This window comes from Acanthisitta chloris, unplaced genomic scaffold (assembly GCF_000695815.1).
Source record: "Acanthisitta chloris isolate BGI_N310 unplaced genomic scaffold, ASM69581v1 scaffold7094, whole genome shotgun sequence".
Taxonomy (NCBI): Eukaryota; Metazoa; Chordata; class Aves; order Passeriformes; family Acanthisittidae; genus Acanthisitta; species Acanthisitta chloris.
Window position 1 is genome coordinate 10,003 of NW_008668673.1, and position 17,255 is coordinate 27,257.

Below are 17,255 nucleotides of genomic sequence, written 5' to 3' on the forward strand. Positions count from 1 at the left end.
TAGACTTCAAATTGTCTGTGCTGCATTTTCTCCCCAGAGAGCCATTGAAATTCCTGTACTGATTGAAACTGTACCTGATGTAAAATGTAGGAAGGTTTTTTGGGGTTTTGGTTGGTTGGTTGGGGTTTTTTTGTTTTGGTTTTTTTTTCCCTCCAAAGGTAATCCTAGATACTAGACTTGCTGTTTTGTTTTTTTTCCCCCAAAGGTAATCCTAGATACTAGACTTGCTCGAATTGTCTCTTTTTGGGGATATGGTTTGATCCTCAAGCCAGTGCAGTTTTTGGTGCCTGAATGTGTTTGATGGAGTGTATTAGCTTATCATGAACTTACCTACAGCTTGTATTTGTCTGTGTGGGGCTCAGGCCCACAGCTTGGCTCAATATGGTTGTTTTAATGAATATTTTTTTTTTATTTGAGTGATATATTGTGTCACTACCATAACACTGTCAAGTGGTGACTGAATTGGGTGCTGGGAGAATTCACATTCAACCATCCTCAAGACCAGCAGCAGTTGCTTAGTCAGAGACTCTTTTATATTTGATTGGTTTCTCTTGTGTTACAGCATGCATTTTTCTATTGGTAAACATTTTCAGTCTTGAATCACTTTTAAAACTGCTAATACACTGTATACATATTCAGTCTCTCTTTTTTTCCCTCCAGCAGTGCCTTCAGTTCCTACTGTGCACCTTCCCATAGTGTCTTTGAGTGTTTCTTGGTTTGCCTGTCCAATATACATTACTAGTGGTTTTATGTACACACTGATTTTGAGTTAGATTGTGGACATACTCCTCATTATTCTGTTTTCTCACTGTTCCTAACTCATACACTCCACTACTTGCTTACTGAAGTTGCAGGTCTTCACATCACTGCAGAGCCTTGGTTTTTTTGCTTGCTTTCTTCTGCATGCTGTAGCTACCTGCACTTGTGATAATTAGCTCGTTTTTTTTCAGGCGTAACAGCGATTGAGGAAAGGGTACCAGCTGGGCAGTAACCTACACTTGTGATAATTAACTCGTTTTTTTTCAGGCGTAACAGCAATTGAGGAAAGGGTACCAGCTGGGCAGTGCATGTGGTTGGGACTGTGTAACTCTAGTCAAGAATAATGCAGTTTTTGGTGTTAGTGATTTGATTTTAATGAAAGGCTTTGATTTTAATATTGAATTTACTAATAGCCACAGAATTTGGGAGTGTGCTGTGAACATCTGAATAAAGATAGTTTGTTGGGCTGATGTACAAACATTGGTGTCTCTGTGGTAAATGGCAACAGGTAATTAATACATGCTGGTAATACATTGCTTTTAGATTCCCAGTGTAGGTAATAATTTTCTAGTTTAAAAAAATGTTTAAACACTAAGTAGTCAAGGTTCAGTATTGGAGATGGCTTGTTATGGTGATGTTTTATTCATTTGTTAGTTGAATGCAAGGTTTCTTTAGTATGTTGTAAGTCACTAATGCAAAGCTTGTCTTGGACGGTATTTATTATTTCTACAAGATCAGGACAGTCAGCTGGGAATATTAACCCTTCATACCTGTCTCAAGGACAGAAGTTTAATTATTTTATTCTGCCCTGAATGCCGAATATTTGTCTTTAAAGAAAGCTCATGATTGTCATCTCCCTTAGACACTATATTCTAAACGTTCATTTAAGTGGAAACAATTGCTGGCATCTTTTTAAAGGTCTGAGCTATGGTGTCCTTTTTACTTGAAGCTGAATAAATTTATTGAATTTAATTGTTTTGGTGTCGTACTGAATTTCTCCATACAAACCATCTTTGCTGGGTGGCCAGTAAATATAATCTTTTTTAAGTCAAGTGTTATTTTCCCCCACTACCTCCCCAACTAAGGAGTCAGATTTATGTTGAAAAGACAATATTTCTCTTCAGAAGTAAATATTGATAGCATATATTAAAATATAGAAGAGCTAATATGTCCAAACTTTAAAATAATTTTCCCTATCTTTGAAAGGCTATTTTCTGGTCCTTTCAGAGGAAAGGGAATGCATACCATCTCCATTGGCCTGGTGTCAGCGAAGACTGTTGGTTTTTGTAATGCAAATTATCTTCTTTCTTGGAATTGACTTAATGTTTGACATTGCCTTCTCTCTTCCTGGGGCCAGTTGTTCAAACCAGCTTGAAATGAATGTCCTGTTTTACACATAGAAACCACAAGCTGTTGAAAATTACAGATGTGGAACTGTATTTACCTTTGGAGATGATAAAAGGGAATTTGTCACTTGGAAATTAGGACACATTGAAAGATGCTTTTTCATAAACTTCTGAACAAATGAGCATGTACAGTCTGTAAAATCTGTTAATACAGTGTGCACAAAGCATAGTTTGGTCTTATATGATATGGAGGCAGGAGACTTAGGCAATAATGTCCAGTTTAAAACAAAAAGCCTACTTTCAGAGCCAATTTTTTTGACTCTTCACAGAATAAGGTGCTCCTTGCACCTGGGTTACCTTATTAGTGGGAATTCTAGATTTATTTTCTTCAGTCAAGAAACCTTGTCACAAATGCATAGCTCTTGGACAAAAATGTACGTAGTTAGTTATATAGTGCAACATATTAATAAAAGCAGGACTTGTGTGGTCTGCTTTAAGTGTTAACAGATGATGTGATTTCAGCTAGTGTCATTCCTCTGCTGTGGAAATCACCACCACTGGACAATCTTTACAAATTGCTCTGATGTGGCATGGTTCAGTTACCTCTGATAAGATGTTCTGTTTAAATACGTTATTCTGGGATCATAGCCTTTGCAGTTATGGCTTAGTTTGAGATCTCCTGGAGTATACTGATTCTCTCCATAGGCTTTTTACAAGTTTGGGATTTTATTTCATTTAGCTGCTCATGTTTCTCACCTGGAGAATGTGTCTGAAGAAGAAATGAACAGGCTGCTGGGGATTGTATTGGATGTGGAGTATCTGTTCACCTGTGTCCACAAAGAAGAAGATGCAGACACCAAGCAAGTTTATTTCTACCTATTCAAAGTAAGCTGAATTTGTGGAGTATCTTCTTGGGTTTTTTGCTGTCTCACACATAAACCAGTTTCACTGCCCCTCATGCATGGATTGACTTTATCTGGCAAGACATTTTTTCTCTAGGGTGACACTGAGTAACTGGACTGGACATACTGGTTCTTGCCATGTTCTGGTTCTTAATCTAAAAGCCATCTGGATGATTGAAGAAGTAACCCTGAGTCCCATCTATAAACTGTGCCACCTTCACTTACATATCACAAAAAGTCAGTTGACATAAATGCTAACTCAGCTGCCTACATTTCCTCAGAGAAGCCTCTTGTACGTATATCGAAGAAGGTGAATTCACAGTGAAGTTTAGCAGTTACAAATTCAGATGACTAAACAAACAGATATATAGCCAGGAGATTTTCTTTACTGTTGTGCATGTGTCTTCCATTGACTCTATGTATGCAAATAAATTTTTACAATGTATATATTTTTAACAGCTTTTGAGGAAGTGCATTTTACAGATGGGAAAACCGGTAGTAGAAGGATCTTTGGAAAGTCCCCCATTTGAGAAACCTAGCATTGAACAGGTAAAGAGTCAAAACGTGGACTTGCTTGGTGTGGGTTTTGGTTTTTGTTGTTGTTTTTTGTTTTTTTTTAATTTGGGGGTTTGGGAGTTTTGTTTTTGGTTTGGCTTTTTTTTGTAAATGTAGGCACTGGTTTTGAAAACAAGGCATTTTAGGCAGTTTGCAGATGTTTCTGTGTATTTCTTAGAACAAAGTAGGGGATCATAGGAGGCTTCTGCTGCTGCTTCTTTACTGTTGGTACAATAGTTAGATTATTTGACTTCTCTCATCATTCATCTTATGCCTTAATGAAACAGTTTTTTGTGGGTTTAGAGAATTTTAACTTGAAATGCTACTTTTATGTGGGCAGTTCTAATCTTTCTTTGTTTCAAGTGATGAAAAATGCTGTTGAAGTTTTGAAATCCAATATTAAAATGACAGTTGCCTGCTGTAAATCAAGAAAAATGTTACAATCCAATTTAGTGAGATCACAGCCTTCTCTTTCAAAGGGTACACAACAAAAAACCAAAGCTGAAACCAAAGAATAACTGAGGCTTTTGTAACTCTCAATGGATAAAGAACATATGACAAGTTCAGTTTTTGGTTAAGCTAGCTCCTAAGAATGCACTTTTGGCAGTCAAGTGGGCCCATTAGCTCCAGTGAGACTATGCAGAGGCTCACATACCTCACTGAAACAGGAGCTCAGTGTTTTCTCTTCAGTGGATGAATGGATACTCTATTGTTAAACAGGATATTTTACATGTGAAGACTGTTATGTGTAGTAATTATTTCCTTGCAACTCTCACTTCTTATAATTTAGGAAAGTCAAAACACTTTGTTGCTGAATTTCTGGGAAGTTTTCACCTTATGTGTTCCTTTAGTTTGAGTATAAACAAAAAAATAATTGTATCTAATCTCCCTACACTCCTAGACCTTAAAATACGCTATTAAAAAGGTTTTGTGCAAGATAATTTTTGTCACATTCTTCATACTGTTCCATTTGTTTAAGAAAATGAAGCATAGGGTAATTCTTAAAAGTTTATTTTGAAATAACTTCCCCTTTAAAATAGACTAATATTTTCAATTCTGATATTAGCAGCTCAGCAACTCAATCAAACAAAATTATTGGCTAAGCACAATTACTATAATTAATTTATAATATATACGTATTGCAGCACTTTTAGTCACACATTTTAGCAGTGTTCAGTAGTTTCTTCTTAAAACTGAACAGTATCCAAAGTGAAACAAGGAGATGTGCTTGTGAAGTACTGACACTTCTCAAAGAAATAATATGATGTGTAGACACAAACTTAATTAGAAGTCCAGAAGTTATTATTGAAATATAGCTGGGGAGTTTTGTACGTGATACTTGATTTATAGAGCATATCAAAGAAAGACTGGGACTTTCTCTGTTCCCTGACTTTGAGAAGCAAGGAGAAACAAAGAATTTTCAGTCTCTCCCTGTATGTCAGCTGCTAGAGGTGGATTAAATAAAAATAGCTGGATGCACCTGCTGCTGTGTACAGAGGAATCAACCTGTGACAGCTCCATGAGTAGCTGAGCAAGGAGTTCCTGGTCTCCAGTATTTTTTTCTTTCCCATGTAATGCAAGTTCAGGGTTAATAAACATAAAGTGAGGAATGTTTGAGGATGCTCCTACAAAAAATGATGGCTAAATAATTAAACAGAATTTTCTTCCTTTTTAAGGGTGTGAATAACTTCGTGCAGTACAAGTTTAGCCACTTACCCTCGAAGGAAAGGCAGACAATAGTGGAGCTAGCTAAAATGTTTCTGAACCGCATTAACTACTGGCACCTGGAGACACCTTCTCAGCGAAGACTAAGGTCACCCAATGATGATATTGCAGGATATAAAGTGAATTATACCAGGTAACACTGCTTTTGCCTGTTACAAGTCTTTCTCATAAATAGGGTATGTACAAACTTCAGGAATACACCAATACCTTTACACCATAGATGTACCTTGTGAATTTTTGCAGTCATGGAGTCATGGAATTTTTGCAGTCATGGAGCAGACATGAAAACCTGAGGATTTTAGTGAGACTGTATCATTTTCATGCAGATCCTTGTGCTTTGAGAGGTGTGTTTTATCAGCCAAGAACAGGGAGTAGAGGCCACGAACCGCAGTATCTAACAATGCTTTTGCATGGTCTGTGTTTGCAGAGAGCTCTCAGACTTCTTAAGATATGATCCTCATGTAAGATCCTTAATTTCATGTACTAAAAATTCAGGCAGTTTCTTGTTTAACTTGAAAAGAAAGACAAAAGCATTAAGCATTGTAAAGCATCACAGTTTGAAACCAAATCACAGAGGAGTTGAGGAATCAAAATAATTTTGCAAGTGCTTGAATGCTAAATGGGGAACAGATATTAATAGGTTCCTTAAAATGATAGTTCTTGTTATGACCTTTTAATGCATTGTTACAATTCAAAGGAATAACTCAGTCACTGGGGGAAGAAGAGCTAGGATCAAAAGCCATGTCTCTTTTAATTTTCTTTTTCTCTTAACAGTAGTGCAGTGGCTTTTTCAGTTAGTACAGTGACAGCAGTTAAGGTTCCTGCTGGTGCAGGCAGCAGTTATCTAACCTCTCTGTCAGTCAGCACCCCTGTTACCAGGAATGGCCAGGGGTACTTTTCCTGGCTGAGGATGAGCACTGCCATCTGGCTGCTTTCCTGGTGGCCTATCCTCTGACACACATCAGCTCCATGAAGGAGAGCAGCAAACCCTGGTGTGGGTCGAGACTGTGGCTGGTGATACAGCAGACTGCACTGTGCCTGTGACTGTCTGGAATTCTCTCAGATGACCTGTCACCTCCAATAACTGCCTGGTATAAAGGACAGTTATAATCCATGGGGCTCCTAAAACCATGTTTACTGGGTGTTTGACCTCCATTCATTTGCGATAACAGATGTCAACCACGGTTGGTAGGAGTTAAGTTATATTAGGAATCAATAGGTAATTGGCTCTGTTTCGTGGCTTTTGTTGTTAATAATTTTGTCACTGTGGTTTCTCAAACCCTCCTACCCACAGTCCCTCAGGTGTTCCCTCTGACTCAAAGTGCTGCCTCTTTCCATCTGATCTAATCTGTCATTGTGAGCTTCTCCCCTCTGTGTTCTTCCAGGCATTTCTTGGGGTGCTGCTGTGCACCATGGATGCACCTCCTGAATTTTTCAGTCACCAATTTCATTTGAAAACCCGAGAATTAGCGTAAAACTGTATCAGAGATGCACATGCACGCCTGTGTTTGGAGAGGTGTGCTTTATCAGCCAAGAACAGGGAGTAGAAGTCTGCAAACTATTTTGCAACTTGTGTTTGCAAAGATTAAGGCACAAGAGCTTGGGAGAGCATTTTGAGACAAGCTGTACTTTGTGTCTAGATGAGGGAACCTGTGCAGGATCCAGCACAGTCTGTTTACATCCAGTTCTTAACATTTTCTTTTCATTGCTGGAGCTTTTGTAATGGTTGTGATCTGATTCTGCTAAAGCTTCAGATACCCATGACTGTTCACTTACATACAGATACCAAAATACTGTTTCCTGATTAGGCATAGGCCGTGTACTCCTGAATCATCTCTTCAGTACCATAATCCCTTTTCCAAGAAGAGAAGCATGATATGTTACAATTTTCATATGTACTTATTAATACAAAATTCATTAGATACCAGTAATGGAAGAGTAACACGTCAGGGTGTGATGGGAAGAAGGCAAGTGGTGGGAGACCAGGGCAGAAGTCCAGTTGGATTGGGATGGAGCTAGTTAAGTGTCACCCTTTTGCCTCTCTGTGGGGAAATGTAGAAGTTTGAAGAGGGGAAAACAGGCCATGCTAAGGGTCTTAAGAGTGAGAGGCAGATGTGGGAGGCTAAATGAATGAGCTGTGGAGAGAATCCCTGACATCAACATGAATTTTCTGTAATCTGTGATTATTGTCTGGAACAAAGCACTTTATGGAAACTAGATTGCAGAGGAAAAGAATATGTGGAGTCTCTAAAGAAATGACAAGCAAGTACTTTTATAAACTGGGTAATATAAATACTGCTTAATTCTGTCCAGCCTTTTTGTGGAACTGATTAATATGGTCATACAGCTCTCAGCTGCATTATAGATGATGTGGGTAGTGGTTTTATTGCATTGTCATATGTTTGATGGTGATAATATCTGGCTTTTTTCCTTCTTACAGGTGGCTTTGTTATTGCAATGTCCCTCAGTTCTGTGACAGTCTACCTCGGTATGAAACCACCCAGGTTTTTGGTAGGACATTGCTTCGCTCCGTTTTTACTGTAATGAGACGGCAGCTGCTAGAACAGGCCAGGCAAGAAAAAGACAAGCTTCCTCAAGAAAAACGAACACTAATCCTCACTCATTTTCCAAAGTAAGGGGTCACAGTGTGCCTGCGTTCAAGGTTAACCACTAGCTTTGGTGTGGAAAGGAAGAAATTACCTGCAGCTTAAAATAATTTCTTTTTATTCAGTAACAAGTAGATACTGCAGCTTTCTCTACTGCCATAGCTTGAACTAGTATTTTATATACACAACCACTTGCTTTGCTTTGTACTAGGATTATTCATCTTCCTGAGGGATTGTGCTTTTTGCCTGTTAGCAGGTATTGTTGGTCACTTACTTTAATTTTCTGTAGCCCTTGGAAACAGCACAGGTCCAGACCTCCAAAAACATTGCTTCCTTCTGCTTTGATGATGGAGAAGTCAAAAAAGGGAGTGTTGTACTGGAGTTTATATACAGCTAAGAATTTCAGTTTAATTCAGCATTGTGATAGGGAGCAAAGTAGTCACCCCATGCCCAGAAGAGACGAGTTTATTTGAGAAAGAAGAGAGGATTCAGTATAAAACTGCATCAGTGAATCCTAAACACACAAATTTCATATTGACTACCTGTTCCAGTACTGAAATGTTGATTACAATCTCTCACAATTAAACAACAATAATTACATATTGAGGTATGTGGAAGAATGACGTGTCTCAAAACATGCTCAACTTTGACAGTGCTTAATTTCAAACATTTTAGTGGTGATTAGGATCAGTGGTGGTGGTGACAGGGTCGTTCATTGTAATCTTCCTCTTAAAATAGTGTATAATTTCAAAAATATCCTTATTTTGTGAGGGTGGCTTGGCTCTCTAGGCTGTACTTTAAAAGCCTGTCCCTCCTAACAGCAAAGGAACTAAACCTACAGGAAAGCTGATGGCACTGATGCTATGCAAGCTACTGTCTGGGGCTAGAAGTTGTGTGGGTGCTCAGGAGAATGAAAAACAGCATGAGCTTTCCAAAGCTGAGTACGGACAGGATTTGTTGTTTCTACTATTATTAATAGTGTGTTTTACCACCCTGAAGAATGCAAACTTGGGATAGACTGTTATGGATACAGGAATGTTTGTGTGTATCTGGGAATAGGATCATGATCTGGCCCTGAAACAGATATAAAGAAGGATTTAACACAGCAGTGATTCAGGGAGCAGAGCTGCTGAGGAAGCAGGTGTGCATACACCCATGTTTTCACTGCTTTTTACAGCCTTTTACAGTAATTTGAAAAGCATTATTATTCACTGCTGTTCCTTTTGATATTCCGCTGGGGGTGAAAAAAGAAAAGAAAGACAAGCACTGTTTGCAGATGATCTGTGGGGAAATATGAATAATGTTTTAAATCTTTTACGGGCTGCACTTGTCTGAAGTATTTGTCTCTCTGCTGGCATTATGCAGAGTGAGCCCTGCAGAGGAGCTGTGCCTCAGAGTGTGGAGCCTGGTGTTGGCACAGGACTCCTGACTGCCCTGGACATTCCTTTCTGGGCAAAGGGAGCATCCACCAGTTGTGTGTGTGTATACCTAAGAAGCATTGAGTAACAGGTCTGAAGGCAGAGCCTCGTGTGTACCTAAGAAGCAGTGAGTAACAGGTCTGAAGGCAGAGCCTCTGTGCTGCCTGTAAATGCAGCTTTGGCTAAAGTTTAATTTGTCCTTCTGCTCTGTCACAGATGGTCAGGTTGGTGTTACAAACTTTTTTAGCTGTTATCAGCTGTATAGACAGCAGCAAACACAGCACCTTGATTAGCTGGACTGTATATACAATACAAGAGTCTGACTTGGTCCTGGAAATCCTTATCTTGTTCAAGAAAGTCTTACTCAACAATCCTGTTGGGTTCAGCTGGACAATTTCTATACATATAGCTGACTCTAGAGAGTAAAAATGTGCTGTATCAACTTCTGGTCTGAAAACCCCTTTTGTGCAACATAGGATAAGCAGCTATCTTGCTTCTGAGAGGCACTTCATGTATTAGCCCTGAGAAAGTGGCAGATAGTCTGATTTGTGGAATTTCTTTTACGTATAATAATGGTAAGAGAGGTTTAAAATCATGCTGTTTCTGTAACTGTACCAAAGTAAGGTTGAAAAGACATCTATGCAAGCACAAACATGCAATTAAATGTTACAGTAGGACAATTAAAGTAGCAAAAATTTCTTCCTAAGAGCATTGTTAATAACTAGCACTGGAATTTTATCAATCTATAAGAGGCAGAAAGCAAGTGCATCTGCAAAACACTCGTTTATCAAAACAGACATATTTTGCCATCATTGTATAACATCCATCAGCTCACAGCTTTCTTATTAATGCAGTTTTGTTCTGTAAAAGTAGTTTGTTACTGTTTCTTTCTGCATTTGTAAATTAGATCAATGTTATTTATTATTAAAGATAAATTCTCATAAGTGAAAGCACTCTACTGATTTAAAATACTTATTGTCTAATGTGGCTTGTGATTTTGTGTGTGTTCTTTTTTTTTTTTAACAAGAATTGGCCAACGGCATTTTCTTACTGACTCAGTAAATATTCTTAAATTTAAAAAGTTGCAAGTGCTTATTTTGAAAAAGAACCTGTTTGAGATGATCATATCAAGTTAATATTTCATATGGTTTTATTCCCAGGTTTCTGTCTATGCTGGAAGAAGAAGTGTACAGCCAGAATTCTCCCATTTGGGATCAAGATTTCATGGCATCTAGTTCCCGAACTGGCCAACTGGGAATCCAGACAGGTAATTTGCATTTAGTGCTGAGTAAGACAAATGAAAACTGGATGAGTTGGGATTAGTGGGTTTTTTGGTTTTTTTTTTTTGGTTAGTGTTTTTTTTTTTTTTTTGGTTTATTTGGGTTTTTTTTTAATATTAGAGAGAGAAAGATGTTAGTCTGTGGCCTTTTAAAATAATAGCTTCATCCTCTTAACTGGTGCAACAACTTCTTCCTTTATTGAGTTTGACTTGTCCAACCAGTCTTTGAACACTGTTAAAGTGGACAGCTGAAGCTGAATGATGAGATTTTGCTTTTCAATAGACCCCTGAAAAAAAGCCTTTTCATGAATCTAAATGCCAGCAGGCTTGGCAGGTATGTGAAGGGAGTTTGTTTTCTTAGCTTGTGCTCAGCACTGCAAAATAATAAAGCCTGATGTTTGCAGTCTCTGTTATCCAGCAGTCCCTTGTTAGGTAGAAATAGTTCAAAAAAGTATGTTGAGATAAAGCTTTAATATCTCTGCTTGCAAACTGGTAGCATTGTTCTGTTGCACAATGTTAGCTGTTACTTCCTAGGTGGTGGGTGTGAAGGTGGGTCTGTTGTTGTGACAGTCCTTCAGTGAGCACCAAAATGGGTTCCACGTCCTGATTTTTTTGTGTTTGTCTTTTATGCCATTGCAGTTATCAGTCCACCTCCTGTTGCAAGATCTGTTGCATACAGTGCAAGTCCTTCATCTCTGGAGCAGCCCAACAGTGGGAATATGAGTCCTGCTTGCAAAGTTGCTTCTGCCCTTGACCCAAACTTAGGTAATGGAGAGGGAGACTTGCTCTTTGGCTTCTGTTGGTATTATCAGTAGTTGCAGCATATGTTGACCTTTGCCTTCACTCTGCAATGGGGAACTTGAGGTGTTTTTGCTGAAAGACATGCACATATATGCTTCTTCTCCACTATGGTAATGTTTATCTAGCAGAAATGGCAAATGTATTTCTAAGAAAGAAAACTGGTTTATTTAAATTAAATTAAAATGGAGAAAGGTCTGCTGGTGTCAGAGGTTTCTGAAAAATCCTTACTTGGAGTACATCACAAGTACAAGATCCGGAGTATGTTGCAGTACAAGCCATGAAAAAGGTTTCATTTAAATAATGGCAGAGTCAAAGGGGCCATCACATTTGGGCTTTTTTAATATTTCGAGGTACTGAAAGTGCATACATTTGAGCAGTAAAGAAAAGCACAAACACACTAACCGGGTTAAATTGAAAGCCTGAATGAGGTCAGGTTAAAAAAAAATTTGGAGGAAAAAAGTTGGCAAATGCATAAATTCTCCTAATAAATTCTTTTTGAAACACCCTCAGGATTAATGACCACGTCAAGAGAGTTTGTAGGTCAGAGAGATGATCCTGAGCTTGTGAGTCCTTAAGGAAGTAGAAAAACTTAAATGAATTCTTAGCTTCAGTATTTACTACAGAGGAACTTAAGGTGGCTCCTAAACTGCAGCTTTTTTTAAGACCATTTCTCAACTTGTCCCTCAAAAGTGAGAATGAGTAGGATAATGAGTGGGATAATCCTGAGCTCTATATGGCTCTATTAGTGTACCTCTGCTAGTCCTAGGTGGATTTTTCTTTCATGAATTTAACTGGTTCCTTTTGCTATATTACATATTGGTCTGCACTTAGTAGGACAGCTAATAATTAACATGGTATATTTTGATTTGGAAACATTATATGGGTTTTCTAAGTCATATATGTATGATGCATCAGACTGTATGTGTGGCTTAGTTTACAAAAAGGATGAAAGAAATATATAGCAACTACTTAGTTGAAATGAATCCTAAAATGGGGATTTCATGTTATCTAGAAATGTGCACTACAGTTTGTGTATTGAGCACTGGCCTTCCAAGACAGCAGCACAGAGGTTCCATGCAGAGGATTTTGAAGCAAAAGAGAAAAGCAAATAGTTTCACTGTGAATTTACAGAGGTATAGGAGAGATATATTCATCCTGCTTCATGCTAATATCCCAGTGCAAAGCCAAAATTGAGCAGTGATAAATACTGTTCAGATTTGATTTGTTCTCCCTTTCCATGGGGATTAAAAAAAACCCCACCACAAAACTTGTCATACAAACAAGAATTTTACAGAAGTGCTAGACTCATAATGCTAGTCTATGACAGTTTAGTTGTTTCTAATTTGCCCTTGTTTTGTTTTATAGGGGAAAAGAGGAAAAATAATGAACCCTATTCTCTGGAGGATTCCAAAAGACCAAGGGTTGTAGGAGATATTCCTATTGAGTTAATCAATGAAGTAATGTCAACAATTACAGATCCTGCAGCAATGCTTGGGCCAGAGGTGAGAAATACATAGACTTCGTGTTGCAAATGGTCTGTTTTTAGTAAATGTTCCACATGGATGGAGTATGATTAGCTTAGAGTCCTGTCGAGAAAAATAGACTTTGAAAGAGTATCATTAGGTGAACAAAATATCGGTGAAATACATAATTAACATGAAGAATATTTCTACAATTCTTTTTAATGCATTGTGTATAGTTAGCAAAGAGACTTGTAAATTAGCGATAGTAAAAAGGTAGATCCCAGGTTATCCTGCAAGGTACTTTTGTTACAGAACACTTTCAGAGTATGCTTTTATTGTTAATCATAGATATAGCTCATAAGACAAGGTTAAATGGGGTTCAAGTGTTTTAGCACAATGAAAGATCCAAAGTTAAAACCTCTGTCTAGTGCTGAAACTGATTTAAACATTTATTTGCTCTGTCTTCCCCGATTGCTCTTTTTCCTGCTGGAAGAGAAAAACAAACAGAATTGCGAAATTGTGCCATATACAGAATTGCACACTTTTTTTTTTTTGGCTGGCTTTTCCTCCTTCTGTTCCCTCTGCCAGGCTATGTTTTGCCAGCAGCTTGTTTGCCAAGGTTTAGCTAGAAACTGCTGAAGATTTGGAACCACCTACATTTCTTATTCAAACTATGTACTGTGACTGATGGATCTGCATATTACAAATGCTTTGCCAGCCTGGCTGTTGGGGCTGGCAGTGACTAGAAACCCAGCAGCCAAACTTTGCTCTAAAAAGTAAACAGTATGTGCATGCAAAGCTGTTTTAGCATTGTAAAATTGTCTTTGAAAAAAAAGGGTAAATAAATTGTATTAATATAATCTGCATTCAAATATATGGATGCATTTGTTAGATATGTAACTGGGTTTTTTAGGAGTTAAAATGTTCTTTTTAGGCTCTTACAGTAGTGGCAGAGACAGTGGAAAATGCTACTTTTTCTGCATCACCATTAAAATGTGTGATTTGCAGTATATGTAGGCAAATCCACTACTGTTGCCCAAGCTAACTAAGACTAAAGAAAATATAAAGACTTAGTGGCATAAGCTTCAACTGGATGAGTGATGTCCCTCAAGAGGTTTTGGAACTTGCTGAGTCATAAACATTGCTGTTGTTACCTGATCTTTACCAATACATGTTCAAATAGGCCTTTATACCCTGTATGTATATACACTTATACACTATAGACTTAGATTTGGCTTATTTGATGGTGTCCCTTCTGCAAAGGTACATTACAAAGGCAATCATTGGCAGCTCTTGGACATAAGAGTGGATTTTACTTGTTTGTTCATTAAGGCTGTTCTGTCAGAGGATGTGAAATCTCAAAAATGCGATTTTGTTCCTCTTTTGTGTGGTACAGACCAATTTCCTCTCAGCACACTCAGCCCGGGATGAGGCAGCGAGGCTGGAGGAGCGCAGAGGGGTGATCGAATTCCATGTGGTTGGCAACTCTCTGAACCAGAAGCCCAACAAGAAGATCATGATGTGGCTGGTTGGTTTGCAGAATGTGTTCTCCCATCAGCTGCCTCGAATGCCGAAGGAATACATCACACGCTTGGTCTTTGATCCGTGAGTGTCCTTGGAGAGGGGTTTGGTGCGTGAGACAGAGAGAGGCTGCTGCTGTTTGCAGGCAGTGGTTTAGGAAGGGGCCAGCAGAGGTGGTGTGGAGTGGAGCTCTGCCTGTGCTACACTTTTGCTATCTTTTTGAGTTCTTACAACTCCTGGTCAGTCTAATTGAATTGTACCTGAATACTATCTTGGGGGCTGTATTAATGACAAGTGACTTCTTCTTGTGTGACTGTGGTGGGTTGACCCTGGCTGGATGCCAGATGCCTACCAAAGCTGCTTTATCATTCCTCTCCTCAACTGGACAGGGGAGAGAAAATACAATGAAAGTTTCTTGGGTAGAGCTAAGGACACTCACTGATTACTGTCACAGGCAAAACAGACTCAACTTGGGGAAGTTAGTTGAACTTTTTACAATTCAGATCAGAGTAGGGTAATGAGAAAATAAAACCAAAATCTTAAATACCTTCCCCCACTCCTCCTTTCTTCCCAGGCTTAGCTTCATTCACCATCTTCTCTACCTACTCCCCCAAGCGACATAGGGGGATGAGGAATGGGGGCTGCAGTTGGTTCATCACATGTTGTGTGTGCCACTCCTTCCTCCACAATGGGGAGCTCCTCACCCTCTTTCCCGGCACCAGCATTGGGTCCCTCTCACAACAGACAATCCCCCATCAACTCCCTCCAACATGGGTCCTTCCCATGGGCTTCATTTACTGCTCCAGCAGTTTCACCTGCCGTGATGAAGGCCATGGTGAGGCAGGCTGTCCCCCCTGCAGCCTATGGAGAAGCCCTGTACTGGAGCAGATGGATGTCCGAAAGAAGGCTGTGACCCTGTGGGAAGCCCACCCTGGGGCAGGCTGCTGGCAGGCCCTGTGGGCCTGTGGAGAGAGGTGCCTGTGCTAGAGCGGGTTTGCTTGGCAGGAGTTGTGACCCCGTGGAAAGAGACCCATGCTAGAGCAGTTCATGAAGAACTGTAGCCTGTGGGAGAGATCCCATGCTGGAGCAGGGGAGGAAATCTTCCCTGAGGAAGCAGCAGCAGAAACAACCTGTGATGACCTGACTGTAAACCCCATTCCCTGTCCACCTGCACCACTGTGGGCGAGGAGGTAGAGAACTGTGAAGGAGAAGGAGTGGGGACAATGTGTTTTTAGGATTTGTTTTACTTTCCATTATCCTGCTCTGATTTTGATTGATAATAAATTCAACTTATTTCCCTAAGTCTGTTTGTTCCCTGACAGTAAGTGGTGAGTGATCTCTCCCTGCCCTTATCTAAACTTGAGTCCTTCATTATGTTTTGTCTCTCCCCTCCAGTTGAGGAGGGGAGTGATAGAGCAGCTTTGGTGGGCATCTGGCATCCAGCCAGGGTCAAACCACCACAAAAGCTCTAGGTTCTACATCGCTGCTATCATTCCACAAGTAAAGAGCACTCAAATAAGTATGAGAAAAAGAACATATAATAGGTATAAAATCTCCTTCAACGGTGGCACATACAGCATAACTGCTCTTCAGATGAACTTTTTTGACAGGGTCTGGCTATTGGCACCAACCTTTACCCCAAAATTACATCTTGTGTGAATTTACTGTATTGTTTATGCTATTTATGTGATACTGTGTGTTGAATAATCTAAAGACAGGCACAGTGTAAGTCTTCTCACACCTTGAGGATTGCACTAAAATTCTTCATCCTTGGCACAAGAGTTGAGATTGCACCTCATTACATCTTTCCTGGCAGTCAATGTAAGTGCAGCTAAAATGGATATTTATTCTGGCCTTGATTCTACTAGGAGTGGATGATTAGAAATAAGAAATGTCATCTCTTGCTTCATCAGCTGCATTTGAAACTGATAGCTTGGCTATAGGGAGTACATGCAAGGAAACAGGAATCCCTTAGAAAGGACTTGCTGTCCTGTAATTCCATTAATTTCTAATTTACTCAGGGTAAAGTCATCCTGAGATCTGCACAATGGTGTAACCTTCAACAACAGATTCAATGAAAGCAATACAACTTTTGTTTATTGGGCATTACCCTAGTAACTTGGAATACTTGGCAAGGCCAGGACCTTGCTTTGTGATGATGACCTCTATGGTAAGTTCAAAGCATGATGTTATATAACAGCTCTTCTGTAGCCACAAGCAGCTAACTTAAGAGGCATATACAATTGCATGAGCATCATGGAAAGAAGTGAATCAAGTTTCTGAAAAAAGCAAGGTAATGGCACTTTATGTACTATGTACATGAATTAAAGTGATTGTTATTTTTGTCTCCTCAGGAAACACAAAACCCTTGCATTAATAAAAGATGGTCGTGTTATCGGTGGTATCTGCTTCCGGATGTTCCCCTCCCAAGGATTTACGGAGATTGTTTTCTGTGCTGTGACTTCCAATGAGCAAGTCAAGGTAAAAAATAATTCTCTACTGGAGTTTATTAAATGGATTTGAGTCCCATTTACTGCTGCATGTGCTCCTAATATTGTTAGTCATGTGGAATATACTGCTGAGTTGCCAGACACTGAGCATGAAAGATACAGTGATTCTGTAAACCTAAACAAATATGCTGATTTAGAATCATCATCATAATAGTAGGGTTCCCTGTAATTAATTAATTGAATAAAAATCTTTCTAAACACAGCAATAGTGGCCAGTAGTCTCCCATTCTTGGACTGTTCACTCCTCTGTCTCAAGTAGTTGTGTCTATATGTAGTGTAACACCTCATTGTTGACTGAAATAAGTATTGTTTGTGTGTGACAGTAATTTGCGTTCAATCACTTTGTGACATTACGTGACTTCAGTCAAAA

At 39.2% G+C, this 17,255-nt stretch overlaps 1 protein-coding gene across 1 annotated transcript in view; it reads left to right on the forward strand.

Annotated features, from left to right (window-relative positions):
* LOC103800609 (histone acetyltransferase KAT2B) overlaps positions 1 to 17,255 on the forward strand; it is a gene marked incomplete at its 5' end in the record, with an annotated part of 30,113 nt that overhangs the window by 2,096 nt on the left and 10,762 nt on the right. Inside the window, 9 exons of the mRNA XM_009072990.1 lie at positions 2,845 to 2,990; positions 3,467 to 3,556; positions 5,239 to 5,420; positions 7,728 to 7,919; positions 10,472 to 10,578; positions 11,230 to 11,355; positions 12,757 to 12,893; positions 14,251 to 14,459; positions 16,730 to 16,856. Coding sequence (XP_009071238.1) covers positions 2,845 to 2,990; positions 3,467 to 3,556; positions 5,239 to 5,420; positions 7,728 to 7,919; positions 10,472 to 10,578; positions 11,230 to 11,355; positions 12,757 to 12,893; positions 14,251 to 14,459; positions 16,730 to 16,856 — 1,316 coding nt within the window. The remainder of the gene's footprint in view (positions 1 to 2,844; positions 2,991 to 3,466; positions 3,557 to 5,238; positions 5,421 to 7,727; positions 7,920 to 10,471; positions 10,579 to 11,229; positions 11,356 to 12,756; positions 12,894 to 14,250; positions 14,460 to 16,729; positions 16,857 to 17,255) is intronic.